This window comes from Protobothrops mucrosquamatus, unplaced genomic scaffold (genome assembly GCF_001527695.2).
Source record: "Protobothrops mucrosquamatus isolate PMUCROS unplaced genomic scaffold, P.Mucros_1.0 scaffold212, whole genome shotgun sequence".
Classification (NCBI taxonomy): domain Eukaryota; kingdom Metazoa; phylum Chordata; class Lepidosauria; order Squamata; family Viperidae; genus Protobothrops; species Protobothrops mucrosquamatus.
Genome location: NW_015386566.1, coordinates 136,265 through 161,445, shown reverse-complemented (window position 1 = coordinate 161,445; position 25,181 = coordinate 136,265). Strand labels below are relative to the sequence as shown.

The 25,181-nt window shown below is 38.2% G+C and overlaps 1 protein-coding gene across 1 annotated transcript in view; it reads right to left on the bottom strand.

Annotated features, from left to right (window-relative positions):
- Nucleotides 1-7,762: 7,762 nt before the first annotated feature.
- The window catches only part of NCAPD2 (non-SMC condensin I complex subunit D2), a 37,707-nt gene continuing 20,288 nt past the window's right edge, over nucleotides 7,763-25,181 (bottom strand). The window contains exons 23-31 of the mRNA XM_015813996.1: nucleotides 24,728-24,851; nucleotides 24,443-24,598; nucleotides 24,118-24,295; nucleotides 20,970-21,064; nucleotides 20,183-20,263; nucleotides 10,208-10,394; nucleotides 9,902-10,043; nucleotides 9,235-9,387; nucleotides 7,763-8,968 (exon numbers count right to left, since the gene is read on the bottom strand). Coding sequence (XP_015669482.1) covers nucleotides 8,889-8,968; nucleotides 9,235-9,387; nucleotides 9,902-10,043; nucleotides 10,208-10,394; nucleotides 20,183-20,263; nucleotides 20,970-21,064; nucleotides 24,118-24,295; nucleotides 24,443-24,598; nucleotides 24,728-24,851 — 1,196 coding nt within the window. The 3' untranslated portion in view covers nucleotides 7,763-8,888. The remainder of the gene's footprint in view (nucleotides 8,969-9,234; nucleotides 9,388-9,901; nucleotides 10,044-10,207; nucleotides 10,395-20,182; nucleotides 20,264-20,969; nucleotides 21,065-24,117; nucleotides 24,296-24,442; nucleotides 24,599-24,727; nucleotides 24,852-25,181) is intronic.

Genomic DNA, 25,181 nt, shown 5'->3' with positions numbered 1-25,181 from the left:
AAGTCTCCATCTCTGCAACCCATATATGATCTGTTTTGGACATACTATAACTTTGATCTCAAAATGGTACTTAGCAGTTCTCGGGGGGGGGGGGGCAATCAAATGTGATTCATCTCCAACTGGATTACTTACTTACCCTCTGGATACTTGGATGAATGTCTGCACTGCAGATCAGATGTCATCTTAACTGTATAAGGATTAAGCTATTTGATACTTACTGAGACCAATGAGCATTGACAAAATGTGAAATGGTACATTTTAGACTTGGGACCTTTAAGATACACAGAGATGTTGTTGTTCAGTGTTTATATATTTTGTGTGGATGCAGTGATGCCTGTATTAATAGATCTGAACCATATATAACCCCTCTTTAAAGACTAAAAGAGTACTTTACTTGAAAATGATCATGTAGTAATGATTTTGCTCAGCGTTGTCTTTTGATAATTCTAAATCATCAAATTTATCATTAAAAATACATCAAACCTGATAGCAAGAATTAAGGCCTTCATGTTTAAAATTTCCAGTCGCATAATATCCAGTTAATTTCTTACTTATGTGCTTATACGGGATATATAGGATATATAGGATTCTGAGCAATGGGCGGATAAGATGAAAGGTCTTTTTAAAAATTATTATTTGAATAATTTAGCCGTAATAATGGAAACTCAATTATTTCTTGTGCTGCATGGAAAATGGAGAGAAAACAGCTGAGGAGCTGTTGAGTAGAGGCAGGTGGAGGGTAGATTCCAAGGGATTCTGGAGAAAGCTTATCTGGCTCAGGATGTAAGTTGATTCCTATCACCCAACCAGTATTCCCTGTATTAAGAGAACAACCAAAGGACTAAGTTTAGCCCCGGCTAGAGTTTATAACCTTTATCAAAAGGTCAAACAGCTAGTTTATGATTTGATGCTCACAAAATGTGAAGAGCTTGGTGGTCCCTATTTCCATAATCTGCATAGGATCATTTCCTACATTGGAAATGGCTAAATAACCAAGGACACAACTTGTTACTAGTCTATGTATATGTATTGTGTGGCCTACCAAGGTTTTTTCCTCAAAAGGGGACCCAAGGGATTTTTCTATATTCCCTTCAGCCTTCTACAATAGAAAGGGCATGAAGAATTCACTTTGAGGCTTTTGGAGCATTTACACAATCACTGCATTTTGTTTGATGAGCAAACAGTTGCCAGCGAGGACTCTGTGCAGGGGCAGAGGACAAATAACAGGGGAACATCAAATGTTAGTATTCCATCGTTTATGCTGTCACTAGCATTCGAAAACTAACTTATATTTTTGTGATAGAACTACCAGGAAGTGAATACACTGAAGGGGACAAAAATAAAGGATAAAATCTCCTTTGGATTGAATTTCACCTATTGATTAAGAATACAATGTAAAGAAGCTTTAGACAGAATCAAACGATTGGTCAGTTCATTGATCACTGCATCCTAAGTGACCTGGATGACAGACAGTGGTTTTCCCTAGGATTTTGGTAGATACTTCCCTAGGCTTGGCATATGCTGCTTTGAGTCTGCAATTTTATATTCCAAAATTGTATGAATAAACACTTTTCTGGCTTGAAAGATAAATATAAACAATTTATCGTATAGTGCAAATTTGTTTGCTTGTTTGTTTCTTTGCTTAAATTACAGGGGTAGTCAACCTTGGCTCTTTTATGACTTGTGGACTTCAACTCCCAGAATTCCTGACCCAGCACAGCTGGCTCAGGAATTCTGGGAGTTGAAGTCCACGAGTCATAAAAGAGCCAAGGTTGATAACCCCTGGCTTAAAACATTTACATAGCCATCCACTTTCAAGCAATTCTGGGCGGCTCCCAATCAAGAGTCAAAACAACATATAAAATCATACTAAAACTATAAAATTGAACAGATTGAAACCTTAAAAGCAATGAAGTTCCAAATCAACCTTCTAATGTGCAATTATCTAATCTTGGGTGGGAAAAACCAGGTCTTCAAAGCTTTATAAAAGAATAAGAGGGTAGAGGCTTGCTAAACTTTAGGAAGTAGAGGGCTCCATAGGACAGGCTGCCAGATGACAATATTTAGGGGGAAGGGACTAGGGGTGTGCCCACTCTGTCTGACCTGGTAGGATGGGTAGATGTCCTTAGGGAAAAGCAGTTTCACAGATAAAGACTCAAAGACTTCCAAGGTTCCTTCCAGCCCTATGATTCTAGGATCTTATAACATGGTCCTGTGCCATATACTGAGTCTGGCCATTTGCTTTCCTTCAGTATTTCCCCTGTTACAAATCTAATACATAACAAGGGTTATAATTAAATCAGATCTGAAGTTTATTTATTTATAAAAAAATTATATGGCCACCCAACAATGTGACTGACTTGATAGATGGATAAAAATGCCAAATCCAGTCTAAATATTTGGCTAATTGTGTGACCAACCATAATAATTAAGGTGTTAATGATGATTAACACCTTCAGTCTGTAGATACACAGCTGGGATGTGGGCTGGACTCAAGCAGAACTAAAAACACCTGGACAGAAAGACCAGAAAAATAATGACAACGATTCATACTCTTTATTCATGCACTGACATTGACAAACCATACTTGCTGAAGAAAATAAGTGGGCACAGACTGTTGTATGTACAGTATACTACACAGTAGAAGAAAAAAGAACATTGGAAGAATATCTGAATGATGGTGAAGAAGTTGCACTGATGCTAGTACCCCATGAAGGCTTACTGAATGCTGGAGAGACTAAATTTGCCTACAAGAAAGACCAAATAACCAGAAGAAAAGGGACCTCCGACCCCCTAGTTCCGGACTGTGACTCCCACACCATTCTACTAAGCAAAGCAGAATATGTGTCTCCCTGGTAAGTGTCCCAGGATTAGCCACATGCAACACCCACAATGTTAGGAGTCTCGCTTGTATCATCACCAAGGGCCTGAATGCCATCTCACAAGCCCTGGCTGGCTGGCCTGAATCACGAACTCAGACAAGTTTGCGAAGCCACAATGGAAAATAGGGCTGCCATTGTGACTATCTGCTCCTAAGGCACAACCATGGATGTGAGGCATTCACAGGACTGTGTTTTCTTCAAATTGTCCAAGAATTCCCTGTTAATTGGGGGAGACATCCAAAATTAAAAACCCTAGTTTAGCAGATATTGTGACCCTGGAAAGTGTGCAGAGAAGAGCAACAAAAATGATAGAGGGTCTGGTGTTTAAGTTGTTTGATGAACAGTTGAGGGAGCTAGATATGACTAGTGTATTGGAGAGGATTGTGGAGGACATGATCATTGGGAAATAATGGGTGGAAGCTTGTTAAAGAGAGAAGTAAAAAGAAATTTTCTGACAAATTTTCTTGACCGTGAAATCAACCAATAGAATAGCTTGCTTTCGAGATTATGGGTACTCCATTACTAGAGATTTTTAAAAATAGACTGGACAACCATTTGACTGGGATGGAATAAGGTTCCTGCCTTGAGCAGGGGGTTGGACTAGAAGACCTCCAATGTCCCTTCCAAACCTATGATTCTATGTTCTATATTCTTTCTTAAAAATGAGCAGAATTGGAGCCAGTTGCACCTTATCGTAAACTGCTGCCTGTAAAGATACTTAAAAGCAATGGGAAACATAGGTTGATATTCCTATTTTTATAATGCTACAGATGCGTCTTTGAGAGCCCAAGATGAATTCCTGGTGATTATGTGGACACAGTCATCTATTCTTCGGCAACAATAGGAATGTGAATTTATAGTTTTGATCAATCTCACTAAGATATGGTTGATTTTGCTGCCATCTGCTGCATGTCAGATCTAATAGCTTTTACCATTAAAATAATTTAAAGTTTGTGGTATTATGAACTAAAATGATAATTTAATTTGTGTGATCTCCATAAATAAAAATGATGACTGATTTTGAAGTTGAACAAGAAACAAGACTACTTACTTTTAATAATTAAATTTTAACCATCCTTATTGTTTATTTTTAAATAAAATATTTTATTTAAAAAGTTGGGAAATTCTATCATTGTTTCAATTATATCAAATCAATCTGATTTAAAATCATATTGCTTGTTTTTCAGAAGTTATATTTTTGAGATAGCTGCTCTAATTTTTCATTCCATCTTTTTTAAGAGTTGATATTTGCTGTTTATAGTGGCAACTGCAGGAAATCTTGATTTTGTACAGGCAGAAAGGGAGAAATTTCTGAGGGGAGCTTTGAGTGCACAAGCCATTAGGAGTTGTAGGTACAAAGCTGGAGCTCTGCTCTGGGCTTTCCTCCTTGTTTGCTTGGAGAGGCTGATAGCCATTGCACAAGCTGAAGGAGAGTAAGTTGCGGCTTTGAGCCTCAACCCCCTCAGATTTGCTCATGACTCTTTTAGGAAAACACACACTTTGAGCACCCTTGATGTGAGGAAAATACAAAATAGATTGAACATTTTTAATATCAACCAGAACATTAGAAATAAATAAGCCACATGTAAATATGTTGCAATTTAGTTCTTACAGCAAGGTGTACTTTAACATTTGTATACCTATATCAATATCAAGCCAAATGTGTGTGTATGTGTGTGCATGCGTGAGGTTTTGAGCCTCTTTATTTTAATTTAAGGTCAGCCTCATCATTGATAAATTTACAGGTTAAATTATAGATCTTTTTATTTATTTTAATTATTTATTAAATTTGTTTGCTGCCCATATTGCTACAAGGCTTACAACATCAAAATAAAATTATATATATATATACACACACATATCTGTGTGTGTAAAATCATAATAAAAATACAAATGATAACTAAAACTAAAAGATGGGAAGGAAAGAGGCAGAATGTACAGGGGAGGGAGGTGAGAGCTGCTATGAGTTTAATCAATCACCTCCAGTGTGATAGTCTCCCATCTGGGCCCCAAGCCAGCTTGGCAGAGCCAGGTCTTCAGGCTCTTGTGGAAGGTCAGGAGGGTGACAGCCAATCTCTCCTCAGGAGGCAAAGATGCTTCAAAGGGCAGGGTTTTTTATCACCTTTTTTTTGTTAATAAGGTTTTTTTGGGGTGGGTAGTTTATTTAATCGCCATAATGTATCTAGTTTTTTCCCCCTTTCACTATGCAATCACATTTATATTTGTTTCCCTATTGGTTTTATGTTTATATATCAGTATTAGAAATTTAAAAGTCCCCAAATAGAGATTGTGGACTGATTTCATTATTCAAGTACTCCTACTGTTGGTGTCAAGTTACAGTCACATCTACATGAATTGGGGAAGAAACGTGAAGTCCTGTCACCAAATTCTAAAAACTCAAAAGATTCTTTAGCATTCTGTCCATCTCAAGTATGTAATAAAAGTACACAAGCGGCTGTTCTGGGAAAGCAGTTTTTTAAAAAATTGTAATCTTTGTGTTAGCAAAGCCAGAGAGTATTTTTACGTGGCTTTGCTGATATAAACACTTTTGAAGGTTATTCTCAGAATTGTTTAGTACACAGTGGGTAAAATTTGGACTAGGGTTAGGATTAGGAAAATGCAGATTTAATTCCATTCAGATTAGGTGACTTCTCATCTAAGTCTACCTCAAGGGTTGTTGTATAAAATAAAGGGCAGGGAAATCCCTATGAAAGCTGCCTTGAGATCATGACCAAAAATGGAATATATCCCCCCCCCCCCCCAAATAGGTATCTTGTAATTTTGTGGTACAAATGAACTAATGAGGAAAAAAAGTTGGAAACCAATTTGGAAGCTTCCCTTTTGTTTGCTATCTGTCTTATTCAGGCTCCTTTCCCTTCCTTGATTTCCTTTTCCTTTGTTTTGGGTTAGCTGAATGGTGCTAAGTGCTCTTATAGTGCTTGAAACAACTTCTTCCTGTGACAATTGTTCCCCCAAAGTTAAGCACTTTCCTTCCACATACTCTGCCTTCTCTATTTTGACTTATAGGTTCGTCTGAGGCAGGGGTAGGCAACCTTGGCTCTTTTATGACTCGTGAACTTCAACTCCCAGAATTCCTGAGCCAGCATGGCTGGCTCAGGAATTCTGGGAGTTGAAGTCCACGAGTCATAAAAGAGCCAAGGTTGCCTACCCCTGGTCTGAGGTATAATTTTTGGGAAATGCAGATTTCCCATGATTAGGAAATACTTTTGAGATGAACAAATTTCAGATGGTTGGCACTTTCAGGCCAAAATATTCTTGCTTTCTTTTGATGGAGTAAAATAAACGTTTAACGATATTTTTAAATTTAGGAACCCACTGGCTGAATCCATATTAAAGTAAACACAACAAATATGATATTTTGATTTGAATTTGTTTTCCCTATCATTTTAACTGTTTTAACAGTTAATTTTCCCTATTTTTAAAGTTTGTTTAAACGTTTGCAAAGTTAAATATTGTACAGATGCTTATTATCAGCAGCATCAAGGCTAATTCTGGATTTAGTCCAGTACTTACCTTGTGTACTTAGACTATTAATATGTGAATGCAATGAAAATCTTAAGTGCATTCTTCAGCTCTTTGAATTTTATTCTACGTTGTATAGTTCCAATTTAAAACAGCTAAGTTTGTTTTTAGAGAATGTGAGACTAATTTGTGACTTCAAGAAACTGTCACTAAAATTAAACTTATGAAACTGCGGAAGGTTGTTGGCTCAGATTTGTCAGTTTGGCAAACAATATTTAGTTTTAATTTTGATACCAATCTTTAAGTACCAATCTTTAAGTAAAGATTTTGAAATATTTTGGGTTTCTCTAAAGTTTCATATTTTAGATTGAAACAATTTATTCAATCCCTAAATCACAAGGGATTGTGCAAAGGTGTGCTTTCCCTTTATTTTTAATCTAGCTTTAGAACCACCTGCTGTATTATTTGATTTTAAATTCTGAAATTATTGAAGTACAGTAATGTGAATATTTTGTAGATCAAACAGGACATTATTTTCCTAACCCCATTTTTATTACTTTGAGTTTGGTATTCTCCATAGTCATTGTATAAATTTCAGCAAATCATTCCCAATGCTTCTGGATTGTAGGAACAATTCCTTTTACTATTCAAGATAATTGTGATAAACATGAATTTAAAGTTGATTAACATTTTAAGAAATCTTCCTATTTTAATATCATTATTTTAAACGAATGTATATTAAATAAATACTTGGCAAAAGAATCCTGCAAAACTTTATTTCACAAATTGTTTACTTATTAGGAAAAATACATTTAATTTTCTACACCTTGGGACATTTATTTTAGCTTTGGAATAAGGAACTTCAAAATGCAGCTTGCCTTTTGGCTTGGCCTGAATTATTATATGACCCCTCTCTAATTATTATATGACCCCTCTCTAATCTGTATTTGTGCAGGAATAATTTTCTGTACCTGCACTTAATGAAGTAACATAAATATGGAAGTATTGGGCTATAGATTTTGACATTTTCACTTATTCTGTAAAATTGTGAAGCTAGCAGAAAAGAACAGCAAGGAGGAATAAGTGACTAGGGAGGAGGTAGTGAGGGACCCCTGATGCCTGCAGATTTTTGGAGAAAATTCCCTACTTTATATCCAGAGAACCAAACTATAGATGCCTTCAACACTTGTGACCATTCAAACTGAATGGAAGTTCTAACTATAAAACAATTATATATTGCAATGAAGTTGCCATAATATGAACCATGGAAAGACAAGAAAAATAGTATGTTGTAGTATCTCTATCACCTGATTTTAAATTTGTTTTATTATTTTGTGATTGTGCTGATGCATCCATTTTTGGACCCCCATTCAGTGAATTTTGGATACAATGGGCAGCATTTAGTTCTGACTTCATGCTCAGATAATGGACAAAGTCTGGACAATTGACACAAGTATAGTAGTTTGTAGGTGTTTATGAAAATGATGTAAATTCAACTGTAACAGACACTATTTCTCCCCAGTTAGTCTGCAAAAATCAAGATTTTATTGAATTCTCAATTGTTCTTCCGCTTCTAGATTGGGGTCTCCCAACCCTGGCAACTTTTTAAGATGTGCGGACTTCAACTCCCAGAATTCCCTAGCCAGCTGGGAATTTAAAGTCCATGCATCTTAAAGTTGCCAAGGTTGGGAAACCCTGTTTTAGATAGGCAAAGCCAACCAGAACTTAAACAACCATTTGTTGCTTCTCCAGTCCAGGTCATTTAGGGAGCCTTTAATCTGGAAACTGGGTCTCTTTTACAGGTTGAACTCCACTTCTGTTCAAATGCAGCTGTGCTGTTTGTGAGAGAACATTTCTCTTCTTTTTTTTTTAAACTCAGATCAAACCAAGAGTTCTAAATTTGTATTTGTTTTACTTTTCATTACTGCTTTTGTTGACTGATCTCTGTGTAATGGCTATATAGATGGCTTCAAATTTGTTTGAACTCAGCACTAATTACCACAAACTCTTATTTAAAAAAGCTCTTTTGCACACTGCACTTTACATTTGTTACAATTAATTTTGTGTCTTATTTAACTTAAATTTTGCTCTATTTTGTTTCCCAATTTGGTTACTTAGTTCCATTAAAAAAAGCATTCTGGTTACTGTACTCCCTAAAAGAACATTCCGATTCTCTGTCCTCTATGTATGTTAATGCATCTCTTTAATTAATGTAAGCATGGAAACAGGCTTGTATTATATCAAGATACATTTTTGCATTTCTCAAACACCTCTTAGTTAATATGTAGAGATTTCAGTCATGCTCCTAAGACAAAATACAAAAGTAATAATAATCAGAACGAAAGGCATATTTTAATCTATCAACCATGTGAGTAAGAAATTGTCACAATGCCAAGCTTTGAAATCTAAAATAACCCTCTTGTGTAACTTTATCAAATATAAAAAAGGGACCCACTTCATTCTGAAATCTTGGAAACTTTTGTTCCCGTTAACCAACAGAATCAACAAAAAGGCAGGTAATCATCAAGAGCGGTGAGATGATAAACGAGAAATGGGAGTTGTTTTGCTGGGGGTCTCCTCCGCTATCAATTCAGCATCAAGGTCTGAAAGAAGCAAGAAATCTTAGATGACCTTCAGGGAACCGGCATAGAAAGAAGACTTACGGCAACAGGCAGAATATTCAACCAGCTCATATTAATTTTATGAAAATATAATCTCCTCTCTAACATAAAAAACAATCCAGAGCTTACATAAGGCTGATGGAATTAACACAAAAATTATTCTTGTATTCTGATCTCCCCAAAAGACAAGCTCCCAAATACATTTTGACTAGTCCAGTATATTAAATTCAGACAGGAAATATTTTTACCTTCATCTGGGCTGTTCTCTTCATCACTAGAGAAAACAAGGGTCACTTTGTGTTTGGGAGTCTTCCTCTTAGATCGAGTAATGCGGGGCTCAGGAGTAATGAAGTCAGAGTCAGTCTTTCTGTTGGCTGCCCGAAGGGGTCGCCGACAGGATCCTAAGAAAGGAAACAGACATTTTATTTTTTATAAATAATTGAACTTTCAGACAGATGTGCAAGTCACATCTCATATTGTTCCAAAGACCTAAATTAGCAGGAGTCATACTTAAATTTTGTGTTCTTTGTAAAGTAAGCAAGATAATCCTCTTTCCGGATGATTTGAAGTGTTTAATATAAATTAAATGTAAAAGTGGGAGTATTTCAACCAGTTGTTGTCCCCTAGGTATGGGGAGTAGACACATGTAGCAACTTGCAGTAGTCACTATCCTATCAAATCATTGCAAAGGGTTTTCAATCTTCAAGTAAAATGCTAATAAGTCATGCTCTTATTCCTTCATAGGAAAGCTAGATATTTTTCTGCAAATCTGCAAAATTAGATGGGAGGATGGGTACGCTAGACAGTCTACAGTAATTGAAAAGTCATTTTCATGAATTCTCTGTATATTTTGCTGGACTTTCCTTACATCTTTTGTTCAACATTAACTTGTGTTAGGATAAAACGCAGACATACGTGATGCTACTTTCTTTATTGGCCGCAGCACAGGTGTATTACTGCCTTCTGGGTGTGTGGGCTCCTGTGGAGCTTCAGTGAAGGAATCCAGACCCTTGTTGTGGCACTTATGGAGCTTCTGTTCAAATTCTTCAATAAGAGCCTGAGGAATGATATCACATACAGAGGAGAAATATAAATTATGTATCATAGAATTAATTATTATACATCCATGATCTAGCAATGAGATTTTTTTCATTTTTCTTCCCTTCACAAAAAATGTAGCATACATTATCTTGCTAGCTTGGGAAAAGAGATGACCCTCACCTTCATCTCTGGCTTAGCGGCCGCTCTACGAACCCGTCCCAACACAGCAAGGAAGTGGTTGTAGACTGCCAAGTCCTGGAGTTTATCAGCAAAGCAGTCGAAGTTGTCTTGCATCTTACGGAGCCCTCGTTCTGTGAGAGGAAGCAAGGTAAGGCAGTATGCCAAATCATGGTGCTGGCGCTCTGTTCTAAAAAAGAGGAAGCAAAATAATGCAGCTTCAGTGGTCGAGACCTACTTTCTCAATCAAACACAAAGAACACGTTACACTGAAGGAGAGCAAGAAGCCTTGTTCCCCAAATGAACTGGACCAGGAAATATGCCTATGACCACATATCAGGAAGGACAAAACATACCCCCACAAAAATACCCAAGAAGTGATAACACAGCAAAAGTAAATTAGTTAAGAACAAAAAAATCCTGCTGAATAATGCTAAAACCTACCTAGCTTAGCATTTTGCCTCCTGCACAGGCCAATCAGATACCCATAGGAAGAGATACCCACGCAAGGGTCACAGCTGCAGATGTCATGGATGTATAAAATTCCTGGAGATAGCTGTTTCATGTGTGTTATTCTAGAGCCGGCAATTAAGATATTTCCTCACTCTGTTCAGAGTGAGTACCCAAGTTTGTTGTACTTGGATCCTATTGATTTCCACTTCATCCTTAATTGACTCAGTTTAAATCCCTTAATTATGGGATTACATATTTAGCACTATCATTGATGGGCCTCTCTGCAGAATTCAAAATAAATCACTAAAAATCACCCAGAAGGAAACCAAGGCACTTCAGAATTATAAATCAGCTGCCTTTAAACAAGATAAGTAAGGTAGCTGCTCCTTCCCTCGTGAATAAGATAAGTAAGGTTCTCTGTGAGCTTATTTAAGAGGAAGGAAAGAAAAAGGGCAGTGAAAGAGAAAGGTAACAACTGAAGGCATGATGTTGCAAAGTATTTGTTCATGACTAGTGGAATTCAAATAGTTTGTTGACAAAAATTAGACGGCAAGGAAAAGAATGGTTGCCAAGATGACAAGGGAGATCTCTGAATATGAATCCATACTCTCATTTCTGAATTGCCTTGCGAGGCTCAGGAAATTTCCAGTTCCACCAAGCTTGGAACTAACAAGGGAGCTGGCCTTCTATTCTATTCAGTGTTGAAGGAAGCTTATTCTGCTTATGTACCTTTTCTCTCTGGCCTGGAAGTTGCCATGAGGAAGAGACAACCAGTCCAGAACTAAAACAAACCTCAGAGTGTATTTTGAAACCAAGGAGATTCAGGCTTAATTTACTCAAGAGAACAAGCTGTTGACTTGTAATAGTGGTTATTCAAGTCTGTTTCTCTTTGTAAACACACACATGGGAAGTTGCACCTGTACAAATTAATCTTCTAGAACATTCTTTAACAGGCTTTTTAGGAGGGTATGTCTCCTAAAGACCCAGCTCTCACTGAACTTCTTTAATTCCTAAACCACTAATATGCTCCAGTATAGGAAAGAAGCAGGGCTTTTTTTCAGCCGGAACGCGGCGGAACCGCGTTCCGGCACCTTTTTCCGGGCCGGCCGCACCGGAAATAGCCCCTCCCAAATTTTACTTGCATTCCTGTTCTCTAAAGGGGCGGTCCTAGGGTTTGATGAGGGCGTGGCCAGGTTTGAGTTCCGCCACCTTTTCTCCGAGAAAAAAAGCCCTGGAAAGAAGTATTTGCTATAAGGGAAGGTTTTGTGGATTGTGTGAATGAATGCAATGTCAGCAATGTCAGTTATACTCATCCTATTTGTCACGGATCCTATGTACATGTGATACGGAGAGAAAATTCATAGGGCTGGGGTAACTACTGTATGGAAAAAATGGAACATCCAAACGTTCATTTCCTCTGGGCCAGTCATCTAAATGCCATTAATGATACAGAATAAACAGCACCCTTTCTTATTCTTGGAAATAGTACTGCAATAATTATTAGTCTCGTTAAACAGTGGATGATATTCAGAGGCATGTTACCTCATTAAGGTAGCATCAATCGATAATAAATCTCCCTGAGATCTATTTTTTTTACCTGCTGTAATAAAGTAAGGATTATGATTATTGAGGTTTTCAAATGATTTTACCTCCCTTAGGCACGTGTGTGTACATGCATGTGTGTGAATATAGGCAGTCCTCAACTTATAACAGTTCGTTTAGTGATTGTTTAAAGTTACAATGGCACTGAAAAGTGTCTTAAGACCCCTTTTCACACTTAAGGCCATTGCAGCATCCCCATCGTCACGCGATCAAAATTCAGATGCTTGGCAATTGGCTTATATTACGGTTGCCGCCCCCCAGGGTCATGTGATCAGTTTTTATGCCCCTCTGACAAACCAAGTCAATGGGGGAGCCAGATTCATTTAACAACCATTTTATTAACGGCTGCAGTGATTCACTTAAGAACTGTGGCAAGGTCATAAAATGGGGCAAAACTCACTTAACAAATGTTTCATTTAGCAGCAGAAATTTTGGGCTCTCTTTCCTTTTCCCTCTTTATACTGTATCTTTTTTTCCTTTCCCTCCCCCTCCTTCTATTTTTCTATTACTTTTTTGAATTTCTCTTTGTATTTTATATTTTGATAAACCAATAAAAGTTTGAAATGGGAAAAAAATTGGGGCTCAATTCTGGCCGTGAAGCGAGGACTAAGTGTATATATTTGCGCTATTGTATAGCATCACCTTTACAACTATCATTGAAGAGCATGAACAAGAAAATGTGGAATTTAAGAATCAGCAGAAGTTCATGTACAATCAAGTTTTCTGAGGAGCTCAGTAGAATGAGCTCTTGAGGCTTCTGGAGTGCACATCCAAACTTTTGGAATTATTCATGGTTAGGTTCTGGAAAATCTAGTCTCTTCTAAATGCCCTTTTGTTCCCTCCTCCCACATCACAAAAAAAGAAGTCAAAACGTTTGATGGTAATGAAAGACAACAATCTGGTTGAGGGCAAACAAAAGCTCCTAACATCTTATTCAAAGGCAAATATAATGGAGGCCAAGGCCATAATCTGCTAGAACCCGATGGTGATTCTGACCATTGCTCTCAGACTATCACCTTTCACAATGTAGTTGTGGTACGTTGCTGGTTAAATAATTCAAAATTACCTCTATATACAACAGCACATACAAGGGATGAATGCTGGACTTGTACTAATTATACAGAAATAGAATACAGAAAGCACAGAGGTTTTATCAGAGAAAGTATTTTTTTTCTAACAAGAAGCCAGCCACCCATGTGTGGCACACATTTGATTAGAAATGATAATGATTAGAAAAATTTACACATTTGATGGATCATCTTTGGTCAGTTGCAACCTTGAAGACTAGCATTCAATACCAATATAGCTATGAGTCAATCTGATTCAAAGCAAAATAGAATGTGATTCACGTTTGGTGATTCCATGAAAATAAGCATCTTTTAAGGCCTGTGTGACAACCCAGTCTCCTGCTTGAAGAGAAAGGATGATTGAAGTTGATACCATCTGGAATTTCTGGACCTGTGTGATCAACCTATGTACTTAACTTATCTGCTGACTTAAAGACTGGGCAATAAACAACAAACCAGGTAAAACAAAAGATATTAGTAGTAATAATAATGATGATAATAACAATAACAATATAATAATAATAATAATAATAATAATAATAATATAATAATAATAATAATAATAATAATAATAATAATTGAAAACAAAGAAATAATGACCAATAGTAATAGGCGCCTTGGGTGTAATCCCAAAACAACTGGAGCACCACTTGAACACCATTGGCATTGACAAATTCGCTATTAGTCAATTGCAAAAGGCGGCCTTACTAGGAACTGCTTCCATCCTGCGACGATATCTATAATACCATCAAACATCCACATCTGCCTATCCCAGGTAAGGACTCGATAGGTAGACAAAATGCCAAATCCAGTCTGAACATCTGGCTGACTGTGCGATGATCCATAATAATAAAATAAGACTATAGTATGCATGCATATCCAAAATGAATACCCACACAATCAACCTGGACTAAAGACATATTGGAATAGTAGGATAACATTCAAATCACAAGGATGTAGAATGAGAAAGATTGCTCTATTCCTTGGGTGTTATAAAGTACGAAGAGAATGGTGAATAGCCACTGTGTTTATTGCTTAGCAACAGTTATACGTCTCCCTTAATCCAATAGCTTGATTACCTCTTCAGGGAGAGCAGAAGAAAAGTTTGGATGCCAGTCAAAGGGGGAAGAATGCCAGCCTTTAAAATGAGGACCCACCAATCTGAATCCACTCATTTGAAGTAACAAGTTGCCAATTGTCTTGACAGTGAAATAGTTTCTTCTACAGAATAGAATTCTGGACAGAACACACAAAAAGGGGATAGTAAACAAACAAACAAAGCATTTAGTCTTGGATATGTAGAAGATTTTTTTTAAAAAAGAGTTCACGGGTTCTGATTCATGGACTGAGTTGCAGAGTATGGCTGGGACCAAAGCATCCTGGTGGCAAAACAGAACGAATCTTTCTGAGGGACAGAACGGCTCACTGACACAGAAGCCAAAGCAAAGACAGACAGCATCATTAGCAGAACCATCCCAGATTTTTCATTTTTGATTTACAATCCAAAGTGATGGGNGTGGGTGCCCCCGCCCTCTGGAACGAACTACCCCCCCAGATCCGGGTGATTCCGGATCTCCTGACTTTCCGCCGCGCCCTCAAGACATGGCTTTTCCAGCAAGCGGGCCTGGCCTAGGGTGGATTTTAAATCGGGTTCATTTTTAGAAAATTTTAAATGTCACAACTTAAAATATTTGGGTTTTAATTGGTTTTATTCGACGGGGATTGTGGGTTTGTTTCTGTTTTAAAAAATGTTGTGAGCCGCCCTGAGTCCTTCGGGAGAAGGGCGGGATACAAATTGAATAAAATGAAAATGAAAATGAATGTGATACATGTTTGGTGATTCCATGAAAATAAGCATCTTTTAAGGCCTGTGTGACAACCCAGTCTCCTGCTTGAAGAGAAAGGATGATTGAAGTTGATACCATCTGGAATTTCTGGACCTGTGTGATCAACCTATGTACTTAACTTATCTGCTGACTTAAAGACTGGGCAATAAACAACAAACCAGGTAAAACAAAAGATATTAGTAGTAATAATAATGATGATAATAATAATAACAATATAATAATAACAATATAATAATAATAATAATAATAATAATAATAATAATAATAATAATAATAATTGAAAACAAAGAAATAATGACCAATAGTAATAGGCGCCTTGAGTGTAATCCCAAAACAACTGGAGCACCACTTGAACACCATTGGCATTGACAAATTCGCTATTAGTCAATTGCAAAAGGCGGCCTTACTAGGAACTGCTTCCATCCTGCGACGATATCTGTAATACCATCAAACATCCACATCTGCCTATCCCAGGTAAGGACTCGATAGGTAGACAAAATGCCAAATCCAGTCTGAACATCTGGCTGACTGTGCGATGATCCATAATAATAAAATAAGACTATAGTATGCATGCATATCCAAAATGAATACCCACACAATCAACCTGGACTAAAGACATATTGGAATAGTAGGATAACATTCAAATCACAAGGATGTAGAATGAGAAAGATTGCTCTATTCCTTGGGTGCTATAAAGTACGAAGAGAATGGTGAATAGCCACTGTGTTTATTGCTTAGCAACAGTTATACGTCTCCCTTAATCCAATAGCTTGATTACCTCTTCAGGGAGAGCAGAAGAAAAGTTTGGATGCCAGTCAAAGGGGGAAGAATGCCAGCCTTTAAAATGAGGACCCACCAATCTGAATCCACTCATTTGAAGTAACAAGTTGCCAATTGTCTTGACAGTGAAATAGTTTCTTCTACAGAATAGAATTCTGGACAGAACACACAAAAAGGGAATAGTAAACAAACAAACAAAGCATTTAGTCTTGGATATATAGAAGAATTTTTTTTTTTTTCTCAAGTGCCCAAGACTAAGTACCTGACTCAACGTCTCATACCGACCCTGGTTTCGTAGGACCACCGTTTTGTCTTGCTTAGAAAGACTCCCTGTCTTGCCGAGTGACTGTGTCTTCGGTTTCGTTTCTGTCTGTCGTAGTAATCGTCTTGGTAGGGTCTAAAAAGTAAAAACTAAATGTTAGGTTTCACTACCCCTATCCCCTATCCAACTGTATTGTTGGAATCACAAATAGAAGGAAAGATGAAGAAATTGATCCTGGTTTTTGTTTCTGGCTCACATACTGATAAGAGAAATGTTTGAGGGAAGAAATGGCCAAATTAAAAAACATAAAAGGAATGAGAGCTGAGATACTGTTTGTAACTGCACCAAAGAAAGGATTAAGTTTTAGACAAGCCAGAATTTAGTAGATAGATTTGCTGGCTTTTTTTTTTTTTTAAGTAAATGCTGCAAATGCCTCTCAAAGAAGGGAAACATATTGCTGTAAATAACGCATTTTTTTTTAAAAAAAAACTGTTTAGGATTTTATGCTATATAGTAGCACTGATGTACAGACGCCTTGAAATAAAAATGCTAATGAATGAAAACCAAAACTGAGGACTTCAATGTGATCTGACTGTAGAATAGAGACTTTCTGCCAAAAACTCAGCTAATGTTCCAGAATGCTAAATTGTGTAGAAATCACATGAATGCAAAGCCCAGAGATTATGATGAATATCTTGGTTTCTCTCCTTTTTGTGGAGCAAGCACGATAGTTAGAATCACCTGAGATTTAGTTTGCTCCGTTTACAATTTTTAACCCAAGACAATATCCATGCTATTCTTTAATGCAGTCTAGAGCAGTGTTTCTCAACTCTGGCAATTTTAAGAAGATTGGACTTCAACTGCCAGAATGCTGGTGGGGGTATTCTGGGAGTTGACGTCCAATCATCCTAAAGTTGTTAAAGTTGAGAAACTGGTCTAGAGAGATCAACCCTGATACAGGTTGATTACATTGGACAGAACGAACATAAAGTACAGAATACAAAGTACAGAAATAACCAGATAATAAGATAAAGTATCTAGGTCAGGATCTTAGGCTATTTTCAATGAGAATCTGTGCAAAAAACTAGTTGTTAGAGATAGAATACTTTGGGGCCATTAATGGAAGATCAGAATTTGGTAAGATTAATTCTTAGAAATGGAGAATCCATGATGAAAAGGGCAAATGTTTGGTGTAAAGTAGCAAAACTCACTGTGCACATATATGTCTGAGGCTGGATTACAGATTCACTTTGACAAGAAGTGTTACAAAACATTCTGGTCTATTGGCTGGTTGGTTGCCTTTTCAGTTTCCAGGGCAGCATTCATATTGGACAAATCACTTTTTTTTAAGAGACTACTTTGGAAAGTTCACAAAATAGCTTAGGGACAAGGTTTTGAGACATGCATCTGTTTTAACATGAGGGTGACCAAGGCACAAAAGTAGCTGATTTTAAAATTAAGAAAACAAATGCCCGAATTTGCTTACACCAGGGGTGTCAAACTCGCAATGTCACGTGACGTATCATGACTTTTTTCCCCCATTGCCGGCAATGGGATGGGCAGTTTCAGTATGACATATCTGGCCCATGGGCCGGCAGTTTGACACCCCTGGCTTACACTCACATCACATTTTAAGCAGTCATTCTAAATCAGGCATGTCAAACTCGCGATGTCACGTGACGTCGCGCAACATATTGGGCCGGCTTTGCCATTGCCGACAATGGGGTGGACGCGGCTTCCACATGACGCGTCTGGGCTGCGGGCCGGCAGTTTGACACCCCTGTTCTAAATCTTAAGAAAAGCATTCATAAATGGCAGGAGTGGAGATTCTAATAACTGCATAAATAGCTCTCTTATAAGCAGGATAGTACAGGTAGTCCTCACTTACTGACTGCTCATTGACTGACTTCAAAATTACAATAGTGCTGAAAAAAGAGACATATCACAGGTCTTCAAAGTTGCAGCCATTGCAATATCTGTTCAATCAAGTGATAGTGATTTAGGCACTTGGCAACTAGCACACATTTATGATGATTGCAGTGTCAATCATAGTCAAGTGATTGCCATTTGCAAGCTTCATAGCCAGCTTCTGCAAGCAAAGTCAGTGGGGAAGCCAGGAAGAATTTATAATTACGTGACATTGAAATTAACAATTAGAGCCAAAACTGGTGATGTTGTACTTAACAACTTAGCTATGTGATAAGAGTTGCTGGTCCCAATAGCAATCAATGAGGGTTACCTATAGGCTAGCATTATCATATAGCTCTCCCCCCAATTTACTATGTTGCTTCACTAGGGTTACCCAAAGTGTATGGCAAGCCTATACAGGTAGTCCTCATGTCATGATGGTAATCAGGACTGGAGTTTCCATTACTAAGCAATGCAATTGTAAAGTTCTATGTCACATAACCCCATCACTAACAATGGCAATCCTGGCACTTCCTGTTGCTGTTGTTAACCAAATCCCACTTGTTTTTAGCTGAGGACCTATTCTGATCCAAACCATTCCTGGCTGGGTTCCTCCCAGCCCCGGGCATCGATTCTTCCAAGGCAAGGCACTTCCTCCCCTTCAACTTCCCAAACCATCTATCCCCCCGACCCTTTGGGCTACCTTCTGCCATGCCTTGTGGGACAGTTAGTAGCCCCACAACTGCATGGGGCTGCTTGTCATATCATATTTCAGAGGCTATTTGGTGGCTGCAAAATCCCAAGCCACAGCAAAGTGAGAAGCCTTGGCCTCAGCCACCTGTGGAAGCCCCAGCTGTCCCAACACAGTGGCATGGCATGAAATTTCCCCAGAAAGCCCCAACAGAGGGAACCCCAGTTGGTTTTGGCCACAGAGAAAGGATGAGAACCACTGCAAAAAATGTGCTTCCTGTCTCCAATCCCTGGAGACAGTCCAGCCAGATATTGTGTTTTCCCAAAAGTAAGACCTACTCCGAAAATAAGTCCTAGCTTGAGTTTTGGGGGTGCGCCTAATATAAGTCCTACCCCAAAAATAAGCACGCCTAAAAATCAAGCTGGTGTGTGTGTGTAGCTGCCACGTGGCTCATTGTGCCAGTGCTGCTGCTCGTGGCAGGAGGCTGCACAGCACTTTGGGCCGTTGCCACGAGTGGTGGCGGCAATGGTCCAAAACACCACGGGGCATCCTGCCGCAAGCAGTGGCAATGGCCTGAAGTGCTGCATGGCATCCTGCCATGAACAGCAGCACCGGTGTGAAGCACCAAGTGGGCTCCTGCCGCGAGCGACAGCACCGGTGCCATGCGCCATGTGGCGTCTGGCTGCAAGTGGACGCTGAAGAAGTCAAGCAACAGTGCAAAAGGGGTCGGGGCGTGGGAGGCCTGGCTGCGGCGGTCCTAAGGTAAGACATCCCCGGAAAATAAGACCTAATGCCTCTTTTGGAGGAAAAAAAAATACAAGACTGGGCCTTATTTTTGGGGAAACACAGCACCATGATCAATGGTAGCAAAACCACAGAGGGATCCAGGATGGACACCACTGCTGCATGAGCTACACTAGCACTCAGGTGCAGTCCAAGGTGCTGGTTATCAGCTTTACACTGAAAGCTTTTCATGGCATAGGGCTAGGTTATTTGAGAAACTGCCTCTTCCTGAGGATATCTGCCTGTCTAGTAGACGACATAGTGTGGGAATGCTCCAGGTCCCCTTCCTTAAATGCTGTCATCTGATAGGACCTCATTCTAAACCTACACACGGAATAGGACGCCACGGCCACTGTCCAACTACAATTGATGACACGCTATTTGCATCCTGCTAGACAGCAGCAGGGCTAATTTTCAGTCTTTATGGCTCTATATCATTTTACACTGTGAGGAGAATGTATCCCCTCTTTAAATTTATTCTACTGGGGTTCTCATTCCAGAGGCCAAACCTTCTCATTTCAAGTTCAAAAGGATTGACAGACCTTCTCATATAGAATACTGATTCCTTTAGCATTCCTTACTCACCGAGCAGTTCGAAATCGTTGACAAAGTTTCTCTACCAGGCTCTCCGTTTGCTTGTCCTTGGTGATAAAAGAAAAAAGTTGCCTGGGGGAGGTGGGGGCAGAGTGTGGAGGAAAAGGAAGGAATACAAAAAAAAGATTTCAAGTATTAATATTCAGTATTTTACTCCTGGATTGCAGTTACAAGATTATGAGGTTTTCCGGCATGTCAGCTTTCTGTTCTTTTCATTATTACTTAAAACAGGAGGCAAGTTAAGGAATTTCTTGAAATTTGATTTCTTGATCTCATGTCTTGTTTGGTTAGCTCAAGAAATTCATTGTCCACACAAGCAGTATCGAAAGGCAATAATGCTTCTTTTATTGTTTCCTCCTCAAGAATTCCAAGCATTCGATATAATCCCAAACAAAAGTGCTTTTCAAAAGGGAAATGGACTTTCTTAGCCTTTTTCCTTGAAAATATTTCGCTTCTCATCCAAGAAGTTTCATCAGTTCAGTGAACTGAACTTCAGTGAACCGAAGAAGCTTCTTGGATGAGAAGCGAAACATTTACAAGGAAAAAACTAAGGAAGTCCATTTCCCTTTTGAAAATAACCTTTAGGACAACCATGACCTGGATGATTGTGAATCTCCATAGATAATCCCAAACAAACTTGCATTCCATAATCTGACCTACTGTTTTGGCTCCCATTTTATATGCCAAGTAATTCTAGGCATTAAGGAAGCTCAGTGCCTTAGATGTGATCTGTGAAGGTGTGGAGGAGGAAAAAAAGAAACTAAAATAAAAAGGCTACCTCATAATGGTATGGAAAGACTGTTCCTCTATGCCAGAGACTGCATCTGAGAGGCGGCTGATGATGTCAGGGAGCAGGTTGTAAACAGCATTATCCTGCATTGCAAAGAAAGAGTGGAGGTTCTTAAACTCTTGAACCCATCCAGCTTTGGAGACAGGCCTCAACCTATATGAGATAATACTGGATAAAATACAGATGCTAAGATCAAGACAAGCCAGACACATTTATTCAGAAGTTACACCTGGAAAGAGATTCCATTCTATCTTGGGAAAAAGGCCATTCCATTTACAGGAAAAACTATTTTGAGAGAGGAAATCAAACAATTTTAGCCAACAGAGCTTTGATTCGGAACATTTTGTTCTTTTATCATTATGATCATAACAGGATGCTGTTACCCCCATTAATGAAATGTACATTACCCTGAGGTTTTCTGTTCAAGTTAAGAGTGGTTCCTGGTATATCTGCATCAAAATACATTGGATGGCGGTTTGATTCTAACCTGTTTTTTTCTGGCAGGAAAGGTTTTGTTTGGTTATGAGCAAAGAGACTCACAGTAGTCCACAGATCAGTAAGACGGAAAGGGTTAGGATTTAACTGAATGGTGTTTATTTTAAGCAGGTTGCTTGCATATTAGGGCTGAGTAAAAAAAAAAGAAAAGAAAATGGAGCCCTTTCTAATGTTTGAAATTATTCCATTACCAGCCCCATTTTGCTAGTAGAAGAATGCAGACCTGTCTCTTTCAATCTGAACACATCTCTTCAGAATGGAGATTAGTGTTTCATTCAGGACATTGGATTGGAAGGTATCTCCCGAGCTGAGATCCTAGCTTGCACAGAACAGAATGAGGGTACCTAAGGTAAAGGTGAACTCGGCTGTACTTATGATACATTGCCCAAACATGCTGAATCTGAGTGGCACCTCCTCGCTCTTAAGCAGGTTATATATACTGCAGGGCACATGATTACCGATGGTAACCTTGTTTATGCCTTCTGTATTTCATGGAAAGACATTATTTGGAAGTCTTGACTGAACAAATCCACGAGGGCCATTTGAAATCACTATCTATGAACCCATCTGCTAATGACCGTGGCATATGAAAGGCAGTGTGTAAAAATGGAAGAGAATACAGTGGTGTGAAACATGAAACTGGAAGAAATTACCAAAAGAAAAATGTGTTTTGGGAACTAAGAGAAAGGGAAAGGATATGACTGATCTGAGAGAAGGTGGTCAGACTTCATTGTGTAAAATTGAAGGACACACACAGGGAAGTGATGGTGTAGATTTAGGTCAGAAAATAGGAATGGGTGTCACACAGATTGTTGTGAGTGTGTGTATATATATGTATGTGTGTGTGTATATATATTTCAAAATTTGGATTGCTAACAAAGAATTAAGGGAGAACTGGAATAGGCTGACAGGGAGCACCAAACTCAAGATATATATATGAAAACAGGAATCCATATATTGATAGCAATGCATGTTATACTCCATTGAATATAAAGGAAGCAGGGATGAGAGATTGTGTAGCATTCTAAATGAATATGATACAAATAAACCATTTTGTTAGATGGAAGATAGCTGAGAATGAAAAGGGAGGGTATAGGGCCATTCGAAGAATCAAAAAGTGAATGAAAATGATGAATGATTGGTGAACATCTGCTTAGAGAAAAATTCTGTTCTAAATATGTAGTGCAATCATAGATTTTGCAAGTTACATATAGGAAAGGAATGAATAAAAAAGCATGATGATTTTTACCGTTTATGAGGAGCAAGAGAATTAAGAGCATAAAAACGATGATGATAACTTCTCAAGGTGGGGTAGGACATTATTTGTAATGTTGATTGTATCTTTGAGGGAAATGGCCATGGAAGAAAAAGAAAAGTGAAAGAAATTCGAGGGAAAGTAATATGACTTCAGGAAGTAATAGAGCTACATGAAAAAGTTTTATAAGACAAATTAATCACCAGATTGAACTGAGAGCAGATGCAAGAAAAGAAAATGTGGAAACTTTTTGGAATGGAGTGAAAAGAACTTTATGCCATAGACATTTGTAGAACTAAAATTAATGGAAAGTGTGAAAAAGTATGCATCACTGAATAGGAAAGAGGCTGTAGTTTTAATTTGCAAATAATATAGTCAAAGAGACGAGAAAAGTTAAAAGAAAAAATAAAGGGTGGCTTGAAAGGAATTATTTTCATGAAAAAGGTTTACTTAAAGAGCTATCAGCAAAGTATAAACGATTAAAAATAAAAGCAATGAAATTAGTTGGGATGAAACTGAAGTGAGGGAATGATGGAAAATATTTTAGAGAGCTGTAGGAGAATGATTGTATTATGTTAAAGGGTGGGATTGTGGTGCATGCTACTAATGTTAATAATGTTAAAAGGATGAAAAGGAAGTTATGAATAATGTTAAGAATATTGAAAATCACAGATATAGATATATAATTGGAGAAATGCTATAATACATATAGTATGTAGTTTGGTAAGGGAGAGGCTCTTTAATATATACGTGAAGACTGCATATGTGTCTGATGAGTAGAAGAATGCCATTATTTTTAATTGTAATCTTTACTGTTATTAAGAAACATTTATTCTTCATGGTTTTACTGGCTTTTATTGTTGTAAGCCGCTCAGAGTTGCCTCAAAGTAAGATGGGCGGCAAACAAATCTAATAAACAAACGAACTATTGTTCTCCCCAGTCATCATATCCCAAAAGAGAACAGAATGATGGGAATGAATATAGATGTATGTTATCGTTAGTAAGAAGTGCACAAATGTGGCTGTAAAGCCACACATTTTTTTCCCACTTAGTGAAAAATATGCTTTTACTTCTCTAAAAGGACTATTTAAATTAAGCCAAGATTGTGATTCAGTTTAACATAAAAGTTCCACCTTTGACCCAGTATCTCTTGTGATTAAATTCCTTTTGTATTCTGACTTGCTTATCTGTGGCTGATTCGTCTCAACTCCTACAGCCTGCTCCATAAATATTGAGAGCATTTCCAGTTTCTATTTTGGACATTTAAATGGCAACCATGCTTCAGTTATGTAGTCTAGGAAGCATTATTTAAAATTTAGCAGCATAGAAATGAGAAACATGGGTTTTATATTTCTGAAAGCTTAGCACAAGGCCTCTTTCCTTACTTTGTTAGAGAGTTCAGTGAAAAAATTTCGAGCCAGACGAACAATCTCATCCTCAGGGTCAATGAGAAGAGCTGCCATCTCACTCACTTGCCCCTTCACCTTCACCATGTCTTTTAGGATCAGGTGAGTCATCACCATAGCAGCTGTCCGTCTGACATGTTGACAAGGGTCCCGCAGCCTAAGGAACAAAACCAAGCGACATCATGAGGTCCACCGTCAGAATTTTTGAAGGCTTCAGTTGCTGGAAAGGTGTTTGTACCACACTCAGCTGGCTAGCTGGATTTCTTCACCTTCCAGACCAGAGACCTTGCCACCAAAGAATTACCTGGCATAGAGGTGGGGTGTCCAAGGGTCTATCAAGTTGGGAAAGCGGATGGCCAGGTCTCCAGCTGCAATGATGAGGTTTGCACGTACACTGGAGAGTGTGGCTTTCTCCATCATTGTAAAGAAGAGCCGCAAATGTGAGTCACAAAATTCTGTGCTGCATGGGAATGAAAAGTGAGTAAGCTTCAGTTCATCAGTTAGAAGACTTCCCAGCTGTAAGAAGAAGCATAAAGCAGTACATCAGCAAAAAGGATTTGGAAGAATTATTCCTCACAGAAAATCGTACCTGACCATACAGAATTTTCCCAGGGCCAATGCGGCAGCTGCTGAGAGTGCTGGATCACTATAGAGTCCTGGATTGTTGCAAATTTTGAGTACAAGGGGAACAAAGGCTGAAAGCAGCTGTTTTCCTATAAAGGCAAGAAGATAAGATAAGATAAGATAACCTTTACTGTCATTGTTATAAGGCGGCTTATATTCTAGGGAGCATTAAACTTGTACAGAATACAAGTAAAAATCTTCAGGCATGCAAAATATACACTTTAGGGAAGTGTAAAGAAACCATTGTAATAAGACAATTCATTTAAAGTGGTCCATAATATGATATGCTTCAGTCACTGGAAAACATGCACTCTGCCTCTGAATTTTTAAAAATATTATTTCAATATAATCTAACATTCCATATTCTCCTAACTGAGGCTGGTTACCTCATGGCACAAAGTAATTGAAAGCTAGGGATT